Here is a 14,888-nt window from a genome sequence, read left to right as displayed (position 1 = left end):
GAGACTTCTGCTGGGTCGTCCCCATCTCTCCCTGGCCTGGGAGCCACCCTGTCACAGCCCTAGGGATGGTCCCTAAGACAGGGCGAGAGTGGGCTGAGCACACCCCCAACCCCAGCACCGGCTCAGGCACACTGCTTCTCCATGAGCCAACTCCATAGCACGGATCTGTCTGTTGGGAGAGGGATATCTGAGCTCTTCCCTTTCCCTTTGAAAAGCCTCTTTCATCTCTGCTGGGGCAGCTGTGTAAAGGGGAAATCCTGGGCCCTCTCACTCTCTGGGACTTCTGCACAGTCCATTCAGGGGCATCTCTTCCCCAGGGACCACACCCCTCCCCCTGCACAGCCCTGCTGCCCCTCTCGTCCTGCCTAAAGTCTCCTGCAGCCCCCGGGATCTCCTAGAATCTCCCCTGGGTCTCCAAACCCCACAATGGCCTCTTACTGTCCATCCACCACCATCTGTGCCACAAGTCTCCAAAGCCATCCATTCGCCAACTTTCAAGTCTCTCACACAAGCCCCTTCACAGACTGCCCTCCCCTAGGTATCACCGAGCCCGCTGGAACCCGCCCCACCTTCCCAGCTATGTCCCCCCATACGCCCTGAGCGCGCTGGTCCCGGAGTGGGGCGCCATGGGCGGGGCTCCAGACAGCACCCCCCTGGGGGCGGGGCCTGCGGCTCTGGGGGCGAGGCCACAGGGAGGCCGTCCCCCGGGTCCGCCCAGCTGATCCTGTGGATCCTATAAAGGGAAGCGACCCGTCCACCGCCTGGCTGGCATTCCCGAGCTGCAACCATACCCGCTGCTCGGAGCGATCGCCGTCTCCGGGGGGCGCCGGGCGCCGGAGCTATGACCCTTCGCAGACTCCGGAAGCTGCAGCAGAAGGAGGAGGCAGCCGCCGCCCCGGACCCCGCCGCCCGGGCTCCCGACTCAGAAGTCGCTCCGGTCCGGACCCCGGCCTGCGGCCCCCCTGCCGCAGCAGCCAGCCCCGGGCCCCCGGGGGACGAGCTGTATGCCGCGCTGGAGGACTACCACCCTGCCGAGCTGTATCGCGCTCTCGCCGTGTCCGGGGGCACCCTGCCCCGCCGAAAGGTGCGTCCTCCACTCTTCCAATTCCCGTACCCGGCCCCCGGTGCCCCTACCCTCCACCCCCAGCGTCCCTTCCTCCAGACCCGTTCGAGCCCTCAATACCCTCCACATGTGCCTGCTGACCCCCAACACACCCCGCTGAGCCCCACAACATTCTGCTTGTGGTCCAGCCAGTCTTTCATGGTGTTCCCCAGCCTGCAGACCCCCACGGCCACGTGCAGAGCCTGCTGAGCCCCCTCGGCCCCTTCCTTGGAAGGTGCCAGCCTCTGCCCCCCACCCCCACCCCTCCGCAGTCCCGCCTCCACTCCGCCCAGTCTTAGGGCTCTTCACTCCGTTCCCCACTCCCCACCGCCCCATCTCGCTCCTCTCCCTCCTGACGCCCCCAACATCCCCTTCTCCTCCCCATCCATCTGGCCAGCAACTCCTGCGCCCAAGGTGTCTCTAGACCCCTAGGATCCCTCGCCGGGACTCCGGTTGGAGCGGGGAGGCCGAGGGCTGGGGTCCCGCCGCTCGCCCAGACCATTGGAGGGTCCGAGCATCCGGGGTGGAGAGGAAGGTCGGTGGATGTGCCTAGTCCAAGACAGCGCTCCCCCCTTGTAGGGGACGCCTGGATGCCTAGGCTCAGGGCTGACGCCTTGACCTGCGTCTGAGGTGCAGCGTGCGAGGTTGGTCACGGCTCCTGGACTCTGGCTGTGACCGGACGCGGTGGGAGGCGTCACAGGGCGCCCGCCGGGCAGGAAGGATGCGGGCCGCGCCCGCCCTCTGAGTCTCCCCTCCTCCGTCTGCCGGTTCTTCCTCCGGCCCGAGGGAAACCCGAGCTCTGGGGGCAGGGGGGGCAAGACCCAGGTTAAAGAGAAGGGGCTGGTGGCCTTTCCTCACTCAGTCCCCCCTCCTCCTCTGGTCCTTGCCCCCTCCCCCCCAACACAATGAACAGCTTGTTGAGAATTTGCATTTTATGAAAATAGGATGGAAAGACAAAGGGGTCTCTCTCTATGCTGCCCAGTCCTTCCTCCCTGGCCCATTTGGGAACTGTCCCCACCCCTGAGGCCAATCTTTGGTTCTGGAGAAAGAGGGCTCCCTTATCTTCCTAGCCTTGGGGAAGCCTGGGAGGAGGGTAGACTAGGGGCCAATCAGGAAGGCCTTAGGCTCTTTGGAACACGCAGGGCTGGTCTGGGGCAAGGCTTCTTCCAAGGACCAATAATTTAGGGGGAGAGAGAGACTGCTTTAGTTTCTCAAGGGCCTTGAAGAGGCAGGAACCCTCAACTCTGTCAGCCCCCCCCCCAAAAAAAAAGAAAGTTAAAAGAATTTCTAGTCTCTCTCCTAAGTATAATGATACTTCAGGATACATTTGAGAGCTAAGTTTTTTGTTTTTGTTTTTGTTTTTTGTCTCAGAAAGCAACTAATGTATGGCAATGTCAAGAGGCCCATGCTGAGCTGGGCACAGCCTGTCCTTTGGAGGAGATTGGCCCCTCTGTCTCTTGCCTTCCCACAGTCAGGCTGGACTTGCCAGTCCTGAGACCTGGGCCCCAACCCCAGCTCCCCCAAGCCATTGTCTGTGATTGAAAGATTAGGAGAGCCCTGACTATCAGGGTGTCTCTGCAGTGCCTTGATAGGCAAGGCCAGGGGCCTCCTCTCCCACTTTGGGTTGGGAACCTCTGCGGAGAGCCCTTGCCTCCACTTAGCTTGGCTTTCAGGAGTCCAGGAGGCCTGCTCCCTTGTAGACATGCACCCTGGGAGTGGAGACTAGTCTATCTAGATTAATAAAACCCCTCACCCCCAGAGTGGGCTTAGAGGTTCATGTGTCTGGAACCCAGGAGGACTGCTGTGTCTCTGCAAGCCCAGTTACGGGGAGAAAGCCAGGGAGTGACAGTGGCACTCACCAAGTGGTTACACAGCACAAAGCAAGTGCGCAAGTGGGACCTCACCACAGGGAGTGCTGGGTCCAGGCCGAGGGACCTGTGAGGGACCTCCCAGAGTGGGGTGTCAGCGTCTGCTCAAGGACAGCCCCTTTCTCTCCTGCTCCTTCCTAACTCTCCACCTTCCTGCCCAGGGCTCAGGATTCCGCTGGAAGAATCTCAGCCAGAGTCCTGAACAGCAGCGGTGAGTAACCACCACCCCAACCCCTGCGCTGGTCCACAGGGTAAGGTGCCTGGGTGGGGGTGGGGGCAGCATGACAGCATCTCAGCCCAGCCAGAGGGAGTCATTCTCCCACCCTTTCAGCATGGCTCTCTCACTTGAAGTAAGGGGCATGTGGGGGTGTGGGCTGTGTGAAGGGGGTGGCAAAGAAAGGAGGTAGGGACTTTTGAGTCATCAGGTATTCCTCAACCCACCTCGGTCCCTGCAAATTACCCCTCCTGGGAGATCCGGACCTGGGAGGTGGAGGAAGCAAGTGAAGTCTTCAGGATCCTGAGCCCTCCCAACCCCAGCAAACCCAGAGGGCCTAGACCATAGCCAAGCTGTGTCCAGCTGCTTGGGCCTGGCTGTCCCTGCTTCCAGAAACTAAGTCCCATTCTGTGGTGGCGCCTCTAGGAAGGATCTGAGGAGAGGGCAGACATAGGTGCTGATCTAAGGCCCTGCTTTTCTGTGTCCCATCCTGATATGGGCTAGGCTTCTTCTAAAATGCATCAGCAGACTACGGCCTGCTGGCCAGATTGGCCTGTTTGGCACTTGAGCTAAGAGTTGTTTTTATATTTCTAAAGGGTTGTTAAAATAAACACCAAGAACCACATATAATAGAGGCTGAATGGGTCCTGAAAAGAAAGCCTAAAATATTTACTATCTGACCCTTTGCAAAAAAAAGTTTGCCAACCCTTCCAGAAAACCAGAGAGCACTGGGGTAGACTTAGAATTTCCAGTCGCCCTGCTCCTGGCCTCAACACACACAGAGGGTTCATAGTGGGGAGGAGCACAGGTTGGGGCTGGGAGTTACCACTCAGCATTTGGGAAGTATCTGGGTCAGGCTGAGAGCTAGGGACCTAGGTCTCCAGGGCCTTTCTGAGGCTATGAGACATGAAGGGGCCTTTGGCAGCTGCTGTAAGTCTGCCTCTGGCTGGGAGGGAAGGAAGGGGGTGGGGTGGGCAGAGGAAACTCTGGGCTCCCCCAGCAGGCGAGGATCTGGAGTAGCTCCAGACCATTGTGTCCAGTGGGCAGGCCTTCAGTGCAGGAAGGGGCGGCCTTGAGACTCCCCTCCCCCCAGCGCTCACATCTGGTGGGCTGGCCCCACTGCAGCTGGGAGGAGCAGCTGTGGTCTGGGCTTAGCCTCGTGACTGGCCTCTGGAGGTAGGGCCAGCCCTCTTCCCAAGGCTGTGGATCAGAAGAGGCTCCAGGCTGGGGCTGAATTTGGGGCCTCAGCTACACAGCAAGTGGTACTCTGGGGCTCATAGGAAGGAGAGACTGGCTGAGAAATTCAGCTAGTCCACCATTTGTGGGGGCTGGACAGTCCCAATGCCTCCCCCCACTGGAGGCTGGATTGATTCTGTGCAGCTGGATGAAGCTGATTTCAGCTGGATATGGGGAGGGACATTCCAGCCACTTGTGAGGAGAATGAGTTGTCATAGGAGCCAGCGAGCCCTGACCGAATGTGCCAGAGCAGATGCCAGCATCGGTGGAAGACCACACTGTGGCACTGCTAAGCTCCGTTTCAATCTGACTCTTGATGAGATGGCCCCTGTGTCTCCTGCAGGAAAGTGCTGACTTTGAAGAAGGAGGAAAACCAGACCTTCGGCTTTGAGCTCCAGGTGGGAGAAACTGGGTGCAGAGCAAGACAGGGGTTGGGAGGCAAGTCTGAGGAATGGGTGGACCCCGCCCCAACCCAGGACTGAGGGTCCCCTTGTCTATTGCAGACGTATGGCCTTCACCACCGGGAGGAGCAGCGTGTAGAGATGGTGACGTTTGTCTGCCGGGTTCATGAGTCAAGCCCTGCCCAGCTGGCTGGGCTCACACCAGGTGGGGCCCGAGCTCAGGACACAGAGCTCTGGGAAAGGAGTATAACCTTACTCCCAAGCAGAGGGGACAAGAAATCTCTTCTAAAATCAATTCCCCTTCCCTGTCCTATTTTAGGAAGGCCAGAAAGAAGAATGGGTAGATTCCAGGCTTTGGATCCAGGCAAATTTGCCATTTATTGTGTGATCTTGAGCAGTTCTGTTTATAAATGGGGACAATAACATGTCCTCATATTACAGTGTGGTGAGGGGGTTCCCTGGACACAGAGCCAGGGTCTGGTAAATGCCAGATGTTGCTGTTGCTGTTCTGCCTCCTCCTGGCAAACTGGCAATCCACCATGGGGAGGGGTTGGGAAAGGAGCAACATTCCACTAGATCTGCCTGATATTGGGGATCAGGGCCCATCCTGCCCCTAACCTGGTCCAGATCTGGGGTAACTGTGTTACTTTCTCTAACAAGGAAATGATACTGAAACCAGATAACTAATGGGTCCGGGCCCCCTGTCACTACTTGAGCCAATTAAGCAGAGACCAGGTTGAATTGTATATGAGCATTTATTCCAAGATTGCCAGCAGTAGGGGAGAGCAGTGGGTCATCCCGCAAAACCTGCTCTGCCCCCTCACTTGCCAGCTGCTTTTAAAGGGTAGAGAAACAGCCCGGCCGGTGTGGCTCAGTGGTTGAGTGTTGACCCATGCACCAAGAGGTCGCTGGTTCAATTCCTGGTCAGGGCACAGGCCCAGGTTGTGGGCCAAATCCCCAGTGGAGGGCTTGCAGGAGGTAGCCAATCGATGTTCTCTCTCATCGATATTTCTATTTCTCTCCCTCTCCCTTCCTCGCTCTCTAAAATCAATAAAGAAAAAACAAACAAACACAAATTTAGATTTAAAAAAATAATAAAGGGTAGAGAAACAGCCGTGGCTGGTTTGGCTTGGTGGTTAGAGTGTCAGCCCTCAGAACGAAGGGTCACAGGTTTGATTCCTGGTCAAAGGCACATACCTGGGTTGCAGGTTCGATCCCTGGCCCCAGTTGGGGTCATGCAGGAGGCAACTAATTGATGCGTCTCTCTCACATCTATGTATCTCTCTTCCTCCTTCTCTCCCTCCCTTACACTCTCTCTAATAATCAGTGAGAAAATATCCTCGGGTGAGGATTAAAAAAAAACACACACAAAAACAAAAAAGTGGGGGGAGGGGTTGCTGCAGAGGCTGGTCACCAGTGAGTCACACTCACGGGTCCAGTGTTCCAATAATCAGGTTCTTAATCTTTCCCTGTGTCCTCAGATTAGGAGAATGGACAGCATTCCTGACGTAAGCTCCTGAGGCACACACCTCCCGGCCAGGTCAGAGTGGGCTTTTCTTTCATCAGAACAAAACAACCAGGATTGACATTGCAAAGGATGATTAGCATTTCTTATAACTATGGCTAGTACGTTACTATGATTAGTTCTCTATTCTATTCTTCTCCCACCCCTTTCATTCCCTCCTGTTGATTTTAACCTCTCATATCTATGAGATTAGTTTTAAATGGAAAGTATCTTGTTGTTGAACTGTGTTATTCCTGGCCTATTATAGTTTCCCCTTATGGATTTTGCCTCTGAATCCTTTCAAGGGAAAGGGGCATCAGGTCTCTTCTGTAACTGCTTTGTGCTGATGGGGTTGTGGACTCCCGAGATTCTCCCTGTCTGACAAAAGAAGGGGGGCGGAGCCAAATGAGGAAGGCTGTGTTTAAATGAAGCCAGTAGACCATCCATATTTCACTGACTCAATCATAAGTCCAAACCATTGAGTCTTATATTTCAGAAGATTGTGATGCAGATGGCTTCTATAATGAGGCCTCTATTGTGTGAATAAGCAATTAGGTGAACAGGGATATAGGCATATATTCTATAAAACAGAAGAACACATAACATAAAGGTTAATATATATATTAAATCATAAACCATTTGAGATTTCCAGGCATAAGGCTTCTGCTAAAATGAAATCATATAGTGACAGTCTGACAGACTGTCTGAAGTTAGAACATTCAGGTGGCTATCGGGTACTGAGGCATGTATGGCACACACAGACAGCCTTAAACAAAACTTTGAAGATAATCAACTGCAGTGGAGTTCAATAGCCATCATTGGGTTTTGTGGTTTTCACTGGGGCATAATTTTTCTCTCCCTAAGAGTACCTTCCTGTTAAAGAGAACTGTATTAAGTTCTGGCTTGGTTATCTGCATAAACACAAGAGAATCAATAGATCAAATTGATCGCACAGGCTTTCTCCAATTTTACTTTGCTGGAATGTTACTCACTCATAAGGAATCTGTAGATCTAGCCCTAGTGAGCAGTCAACAGTCAGCCCCTCAGGGCAGAGAAGGCAAAGCCACAATTGCCATCAGGTGGTGCCTGGAACACCTGCAGATTGGGGCTGTGTCCCCAAGTCTTTGAGGTTCCCCAAGATGCTGAGGTTCCTTTTTGCCATCTTTCAGGAAAGCAACCTTCATTCCTTACCTGAAAAAATTGCTATGAGCCACATGACCAAACAAGGTACCAGGTCATGTCTCCAAAGGGCTGTGGGGGCTTCAAAGCCAATCTTCTTTCCTTAAAGCTTTCTGGTGACATCCAGAGTCCTGGCATGTCTCTCTCAGACATGACATTCCAAAGTCTTGGTTAATAAAACCACAATTGGAAACTGGCTTTATGTGTCCTGTTATGAAGAAATCAGATTCCTATTGGATTCATGCAAATAAATGAATTGCCATGAAAGTAATAATACTCATTAAGGGCTTCCAAATTCTGGAGGGATCAGATGGGGAGAAAAATATGAATACCTCAGTATTGCTTCTGAAAGTATAATTTACTAAACTGCTTTAAGAAAAGAAACAAGTTTCCTTATGCCTGAAAAACAAAAAGATTAAAATTAGCAGTACTTAAAAAGAATTACCAAAACTATAATTATTTTCAGGTCATTCGGTCTCATAATCAAATTCTGTTTCTCCTGATTTTTTTCTTGTCAGTACTTCCATAAATTCAGATGTTCCCTAGAGTTCTAATGATTTCCATCCAGTTCAAGGGGATTATCTGGAAATTTATTCTCAGAGATATGTAATTTAAAATAAATCAGAGTCCTTTCCATAGATCTTTTTTTTTTTTTTTTCATTCTCACCCGAGGACATTTTTCCATTTTTTGTTCAGATAGAGTGGGGGAGAGAGAGAAAGAGAAACATCGATGTGAAAGGGACACATCGAGTGGCTGCCACCGCACGACCCAACCACGGCCGGGAACAAACTACAACCGAGGTACGTGCCCTTAGCGGGAACCGAACCCGAGTCTCTCCGGACCGCAGGCCAATGCTCTAACCATTTATCAAACTGGCCAAGGCTTTTTTTTTTTTAATTCCTTTCCATGGGTCTTTCAGAAGATGCACCATCTTTGCAAATGCATCAGAGTAAAACAATGACTGTCTGCCCTGGCCGGTTTGGCTCAGCGGTTAGAGCGTCGGCCTGCGGTCCGGAGAGACCCGGGTTTGGTTCCCGCTAAGGGCATGTACCTCGGTTGCAGTTTGTCCCCGGCCCTGGTTGGTTGTGCGGGTGGCAGCCACTCGATGTGTCCCTTTCACATCGATGTTTCCCTCTCTCTCTCTCTTCCTCTCTCTCCCTCCCACTCTGTCTGTACAAAACATGGAAAAAAAAAATGTCCTCGGATGAGGATTAAAAAAAAAAACAATGACTGTCTATAAATGACAAAAAGGAAACTTGAAATGACAGTTATAGATTTAATTACAATGTAATTGACACAGAATCCTGTCCTTTTTGTAAAACACAACATTCCAGAATAACAGAGTTATAAAAAATAGTATATCAAAATTTGTAGACTTCTGGAGATTTTTAAATAATCTCCAGAACATCCATTAATAATATGCATATATAAGTAAAATATAGTTATTTCTTTATTTGACAAAGTTTCCCATGTACCTTAAGTATAAATTTTGTTTTCTTCATCAGGAGAGAAAACAAATTCTTGAGGCATTCCAGGGCCTACTGGAAAGACCTAAGCTAATTCCAGGTCAAGAAAAAGTATGCTTTAAAAAAAAAAAAAATCAAACCCTGGGAAGGTTGTCAAACATATTTTACTAAAAGATTATATAATAATATTATTATAAAACAGTATTAAATTATTTATTCATTCAAAGTGACAACAAAAGTTGTTAAACACAAACATAGGTTAGTGATGCTTCATTTCTTACCATTATGAAGATGGTGTTTTTTTAATTATTAATTAATTAATTTATTTATTTTTATTCTTCATCTGAGGATATTTGTCAACTTATTATCAGATACAGTGGGAGGGAGACAGAGAGAAACATTGATGTGATAGAGCCACATCGACTGCTTGTCTTCCACATGACCCCACCAGGGCCGGGGACAAAACAACCAAGGTTGCCCTTGACCAGAATTGAACCCGTAGTGCTCTAACTGCTGAGCCAGACTGACCAGGGTGATGGTGTTTTAAATATCGTTTTATTGGTTTTTTTAGAGAGAGAGCAAGGAAGAGAGGGATAGAAACATCAATGTGAGAAACATCATCGTTCTGCTGCCTCCTGCACGCCCCCTACTGGGGACAGAGCCTGAAACCCCTGCAGCTGCCCTGGCTGGGAATCAAACCAGACCTCTGGGTCCACGCGAGGACACTCCATCCACTGAACCACACTGGCTGGGCACGAAGATGCGTTTTTAAGTAATCAAGTATCTGATTAACATAGCATAACACATAACCATTTCAATAATATATAAAACCTTTGCTTCCTAGGCAAACACAGGAAAAACTTTCCCCCTCATAACAGACTAGAAAATGACCAAATTCTACGTTAGTTCATTTTAGATTCATTTATCTAATTAAATTTACTATTCAGTTTACTTATAATTTCCTTTGAAGATTTTCCTTCACGTTGAGGTGGGTGGGGCACTGGCCCCTGCTGCTTCCACAGCCTGCACAGGTTTTGGGGTGGTATTAATCCCCCCATTCTTCCCAGGGCTCTTGTAGCTCCCAGGCCTCCAGGAGGAGGATCTAGACTAAGTGTTGAAAAGACTTATTTCATCACTTACTTTTACTCTCTGGGAGAGGAGTGAGACCTTTTCCCCCTCTTTGAACCATCAATTTAGATCTTTCTGAGTAGAACACTTATGATGTGACAACATGAAATCTTGCACATAAAAAGAGGTCCTGTCCTATCCTAAACAGAAACAACATGTATAGTAAATAAATGAGTTCTCTCAAAAGGAAGGACTGGGCCACTAGCTTCAGAATTGTATCTCACACTAACCGACACAGCAAATGACCCTCACAAGGTCTGAGTGGCACAAAGTCCAAACGGCAGAGACAGAGGATTCCCCGTGTTCATAAAACAGCAAAAAGCAAGCCAAGTCCCTAACAGATAGGAGAGCAAGCCAAGAACATTCGAGACCAAAGTTACGTTACAGAAGGAACTCTCAGAGAGATCTCTAACAGAGCAGAACACAGAGAAATGAGAGCTCTTGTCCCTGTTTTTCCATTAGTGAAGCGTATGGATGGCTGATACCTTGAGAGGGAAAGCAGGGATGTTCCTCAAGATAAAAACTCTCAGCAGCCCTGGCCGGTTTTGCTCAGTGGTCAGAGCATTGGCCTGCAGTCCAGAGAGACCCGGGTTCGGTTCCCGCTAAGGGCACATACCTCAGTTGCAGTTTGTCCCCGGCCCTGGTTGGGTTGTGCGGGTGGCAACTACTCGGTGTGTCCCTTTCACGTTGATGTTTCTCTCTCTCTCTCCCTCCCACTCTATCTGAACAAAATATGGAAAAATGTCCTAGGGTGAGGATATAAAAAAAAAGAAAAAACACTCTCAGCAACTGCTGCGAAGTTCCTGCAATCCCTGCCACAGGTTCAGCCCAGCACAAGCAGCTGGGTCCCCCAATTAAGTGAGATATGCCCCCATCTGTAAACTAATTAAGGAAAATTATACAAAACTAAAACCACCCTAATATACAATATTTACAAGTGTGCACAACAGATAACGAAAAGCTTTATGGCTTCCCGGGTCCTTTTGCTTGTACAGCCAGACAGAATACCAAACAGAACACCAGACAGAATGCTCTGCGCCATGCAGAGCAATGTCTCGACCCTGAGCTGATCAGGCAAGGACTATGAGAGGACACCTGCAACCAGGAGCTGGTCAGGCTCATACCAGATGAGAGGCAACAGACACTCATTACAGAATTATAGAACTACAGAGCTACAGAGCTACAGAGTTACAGGACGTCAGCAGGGTCCCCAGTACTCACCCCAGAGGGGTCCTGCTTGCTGTCCTGGCGGAGTCGCCAAAATATGAAACCAGACAACGAATGGGTCCGAGCCGCCTGTCACTACTTGAGCCAATTAAGCAGAGACAAGTTTGAGTCATATGTGAGCGTTTATTCCAATATTGCCAGCAGTATGGAAGAGCAGTGGCTTATCCCTCAAAATCTGCTCTGCCCCTCTCACTTGCCAGCTGCTTTTATTTTCTCATTTATTTTAATCCTCACCCGAGGATACGTTTGCATTTATCTTCAGAGAGAGCAGGAGGGAGAGAGAGAGAAACATTGATGTGAGAGAGACACATCAACTGGCTACCACCTGCACAACCCGAACCGTGGCCGGGGACGAACCACAACCGAGGTACGTGCCCTTAGCGAGAACCGAACCTGGAACTCTCTGGTCCATGGGCCGACGCTCTAACTGCTGAGCCAAACCAGCCAAGGCACTTGCCAGCTTCTTTTAAAAGGTAGAGAAACAATGACAGGCAAGGGGAGAGGAATGTGGTCAGGGGCTGCAGGGGCTGGTTGCCAGCGAGTCACAGATAATCAGGTTGTTAATCTTTCCATGATGCCCAGGTAGTCCCCCTTGTCCCCAGATTAGGAGAATGGACAGCATTCCCGACGTAAGCTCCTGAGGCACACACCTCCCAGCCAGGTCAGAGTGGGCTTTTCTTTAATCAGAATAAAACAACCACGATTAACTTGCAAAGGATGATTAACATTTCTTATAACTATGGCGAGTAGCTACTATAATTAGTTCTCTATTCTATTCTCTCCCACCCCTTTCAATACTTCCAGTGCCAGACCCTTGGGATTGGCCAATTCTAGAGTTCCAAATCCCAGGAAGGGGTGACTTGAAACTGCACAAATTGACCACTCCCCAATTCTATTACCATTTTCTTCCCTAAATCCTCACCTCCTTGCCCACTTACCAGCAGCCCCTGGTAGCCAAGTGATGTATCGCCACTTTGCAAAGTAGTTTCACACCCACTCTTCCTCCTGATCCCCAGGTAGGCACTGCAGGGATCCACACCCTTTTTTTTTTACAGATAGGAAGGAACTCTCAGAGATGATGGCTTGCCCTGCCTGAGGTCAAGAGACTGCAGTGGCACTGGGTATCAATATCTCCTACGCCTGGGGGCCAGTATTAGCTCTTAGCTTGGTGCAACTCACTCTGCCCCCTTCCCGTCTTGTCTGGGTCTCATGACAGCCTTTGGGCTAGACCGAAATAACCAACTCTGAGGGCAGTGTAAAGCTGCTGGGAGGGCTCAGCCTTTTGGGGACAGAGCTTCCTGGGGATAGAATGTGGGTTTGTGAGGGCTCTGGTCCCTAGGATGGGGTGCTGGGCCTGGGCAAGTTCCTCAGAACCATGAGGAGTAGGGAGAGAGGAGTTCAGGATTATTCTGGGGGGGGGGTTACCCCTACCCTTTCTGGCTAAGGTAGGGGCTGGAATTCTTTTGGCATGCCCCATGGAGCAGATGCTGACCCCCTCCCTTCCTGGCAGGGGACACCATCGCCAGCGTCAACGGCCTGAATGTGGAAGGTATCCGGCATCGAGAGATTGTTGACATCATTAAGGCATCTGGTAACGTCCTCAGGTATGTCCAGGTGCCAGGGTCCCTGTGAGTCATGAGCTCAGCTTGTCCTGGTGTTTCTGCACCCTGGAGGCTCACTCAGCCTTTGATTCCCCAACCTCCTCAGGCTGGAAACTCTGTATGGAACATCAATTCGGAAGGCAGAGCTGGAGGCTCGTCTGCAGTACCTAAAGGTAAAGCAGCCCAGATAATGTCCAGCTTCCTCCGTCCTCTTCCCAAGCCCCATGGAGCAGATGCTGGTCCCTAGGATGGGGTACTGGGCCTGGACAAGTTCTCCTCAGAACCATGAGGCCCCACTCCCTTGCAGGCCCCACTCCTTTTCAGGGGGTCATTTATTTGTCTGAACCTCCTTTTAACCTTAAGGTTTCCTCTGTGTACTCCCTGATCCCTCAGTCTGTACCCACCTCCTGCTTGTTTCTGGCTGGCTCCTGACAGTGAGGCGGGTGGTGTCTCTTGCAGCAAACCCTGTATGAGAAGTGGGGAGAGTACAGGTCCCTAATGGTGCAGGAGCAGCGGCTGGTGCATGGTGAGTACATTGTGCTGTTGAGGGGCAACTTGTGCCACTGCTGATACCTTCCTACCCTCAGCCATGTTTTCCTGTCAGAGCTGGTGGGTTACTTCACCACCTTAGGCTGGTGCACAAACATTTTTAGTAGATTCTCAATAGTTCTCTGAAGGTAAATATTAGATAGTATCATCTCCATTTTACAGATAGGAACACCGAGGCTCAGAGAGCACGTTTTAAATCTCTTCCGTGGCTCATGTGTCCTAAGTGGTCCTCCTAAGGATCTGAGTGCATAATTCCTGTTTCACAGACCGGGGCTCCGGGTTGTGGTTCGGCGGGCTCGCCGAGGTCCCCAGCCCCCTCTGACGGCCCTCCCTCCTGTGTCCACCCTGGCAGGCCTGGTGGTGAAGGACCCGAGCATCTACGACACGTTGGAGTCCGTGCGCTCCTGCTTGTACGGCGCTGGCCTGCTGCCCGGCTCGCTGCCCTTCGGGCCCCTGCTGTCCGCGCCCGGGGCCCCCCGCGGGGGCGCGCGCCCGGCTGGGGGCGACCCCGACGACGCCGTCTACCACACGTGCTTCTTCGAGGGGGCCGAGCCGCCCGCGCCGCCCCCGCCGCCCCCGGCCCGCGCGCCCGGCCTGGGCCCGGCGGAGGCCCTGACCTCCGGGCTGCGGGCCGGGCTGAGCCGCAGCGCCAGCGTGCGGTGCGCGGGCCCCGGGGGCGGCGGCGGCGGGGGCGCGCCGGGCGCGCTCTGGACTGAGGCCCGCGAGCAGGCCCTGTGCGGGCCCGGCCTGCGCAAGGCCAAGTACCGCAGCTTCCGCCGGCGGCTGCTCAAGTTCATCCCCGGACTCAACCGCTCCCTGGAGGAGGAGGAGAGCCAGCTGTGAGGGCGGGGCGGGCGGGGGGAGGTATTTATTTATTTATTCGTTCCAGCCTGGGCAGAAAGGGAGGGGGTGCCGGGGAGGGAGGCTGGCCCCTGGCCGGCCGAGGGGGACCCCAGGAGCCCAGAGCAGTGGGAGAGGGTCCTTGCAGCTCAGCTGGCCTGGCGGGTTCCTGGCTTGTCTCCGCCCAGCGGTGAACCCAGTCCCCAGACCCCTTTACTCCTCCCTAAACCATAGTGGGAGCTGGTGCTGGGAGAATCAGGTGAGCTCGGGGTTGGGAGAGGTTTCGGGGGCCAAAGATGGGGCGTGCCATCCCATACCTGGTCAGTAGTGCCTTGTGGGGTGTCTAGGAAAACTCCCCCTGATGGGGGGACCCTTTCCCACGAAGCCCTCTCCTCAGCTTTACCTGCTCCCCTTGGCCTTGGGGAGAAATGGCCTGTGGCCAGGGGTTCCCCCACCTTCCATACACACACAGTTCCAGTTAACCAGTGGGCCCGTTGCTCCTGGCCTTGACCCTAAGGGCTTGACCCCTCCCAGGGGCCTGTAACTAAGTTGGGTCCTGCCAGACGGGGGTC

At 52.2% G+C, this 14,888-nt stretch overlaps 1 protein-coding gene across 1 annotated transcript; it reads left to right on the top strand.

Moving 5' to 3' along the window:
* The first annotated feature begins 773 nt into the window (after window positions 1-773).
* TAMALIN (trafficking regulator and scaffold protein tamalin) lies at window positions 774-14,386 on the top strand. Its single transcript, XM_036252463.1, has 8 exons — window positions 774-1,084; window positions 3,132-3,181; window positions 4,764-4,818; window positions 4,924-5,026; window positions 12,837-12,930; window positions 13,034-13,100; window positions 13,387-13,453; window positions 13,829-14,386. The coding sequence occupies exons 1-8, from the start codon at window positions 842-844 to the stop codon at window positions 14,317-14,319; spliced, it is 1,170 nt and encodes a 389-aa protein (XP_036108356.1). The 5' UTR covers window positions 774-841; the 3' UTR covers window positions 14,320-14,386.
* The last annotated feature ends 502 nt before the right edge of the window (window positions 14,387-14,888 follow it).

This window comes from Molossus molossus, unplaced genomic scaffold, assembly GCF_014108415.1.
Source record: "Molossus molossus isolate mMolMol1 unplaced genomic scaffold, mMolMol1.p scaffold_m16_p_10, whole genome shotgun sequence".
Taxonomy (NCBI): domain Eukaryota; kingdom Metazoa; phylum Chordata; class Mammalia; order Chiroptera; family Molossidae; genus Molossus; species Molossus molossus.
The sequence above is the reverse complement of the archived record's forward strand: the minus strand, read 5'-3'. Positions and strand labels throughout refer to the sequence as shown.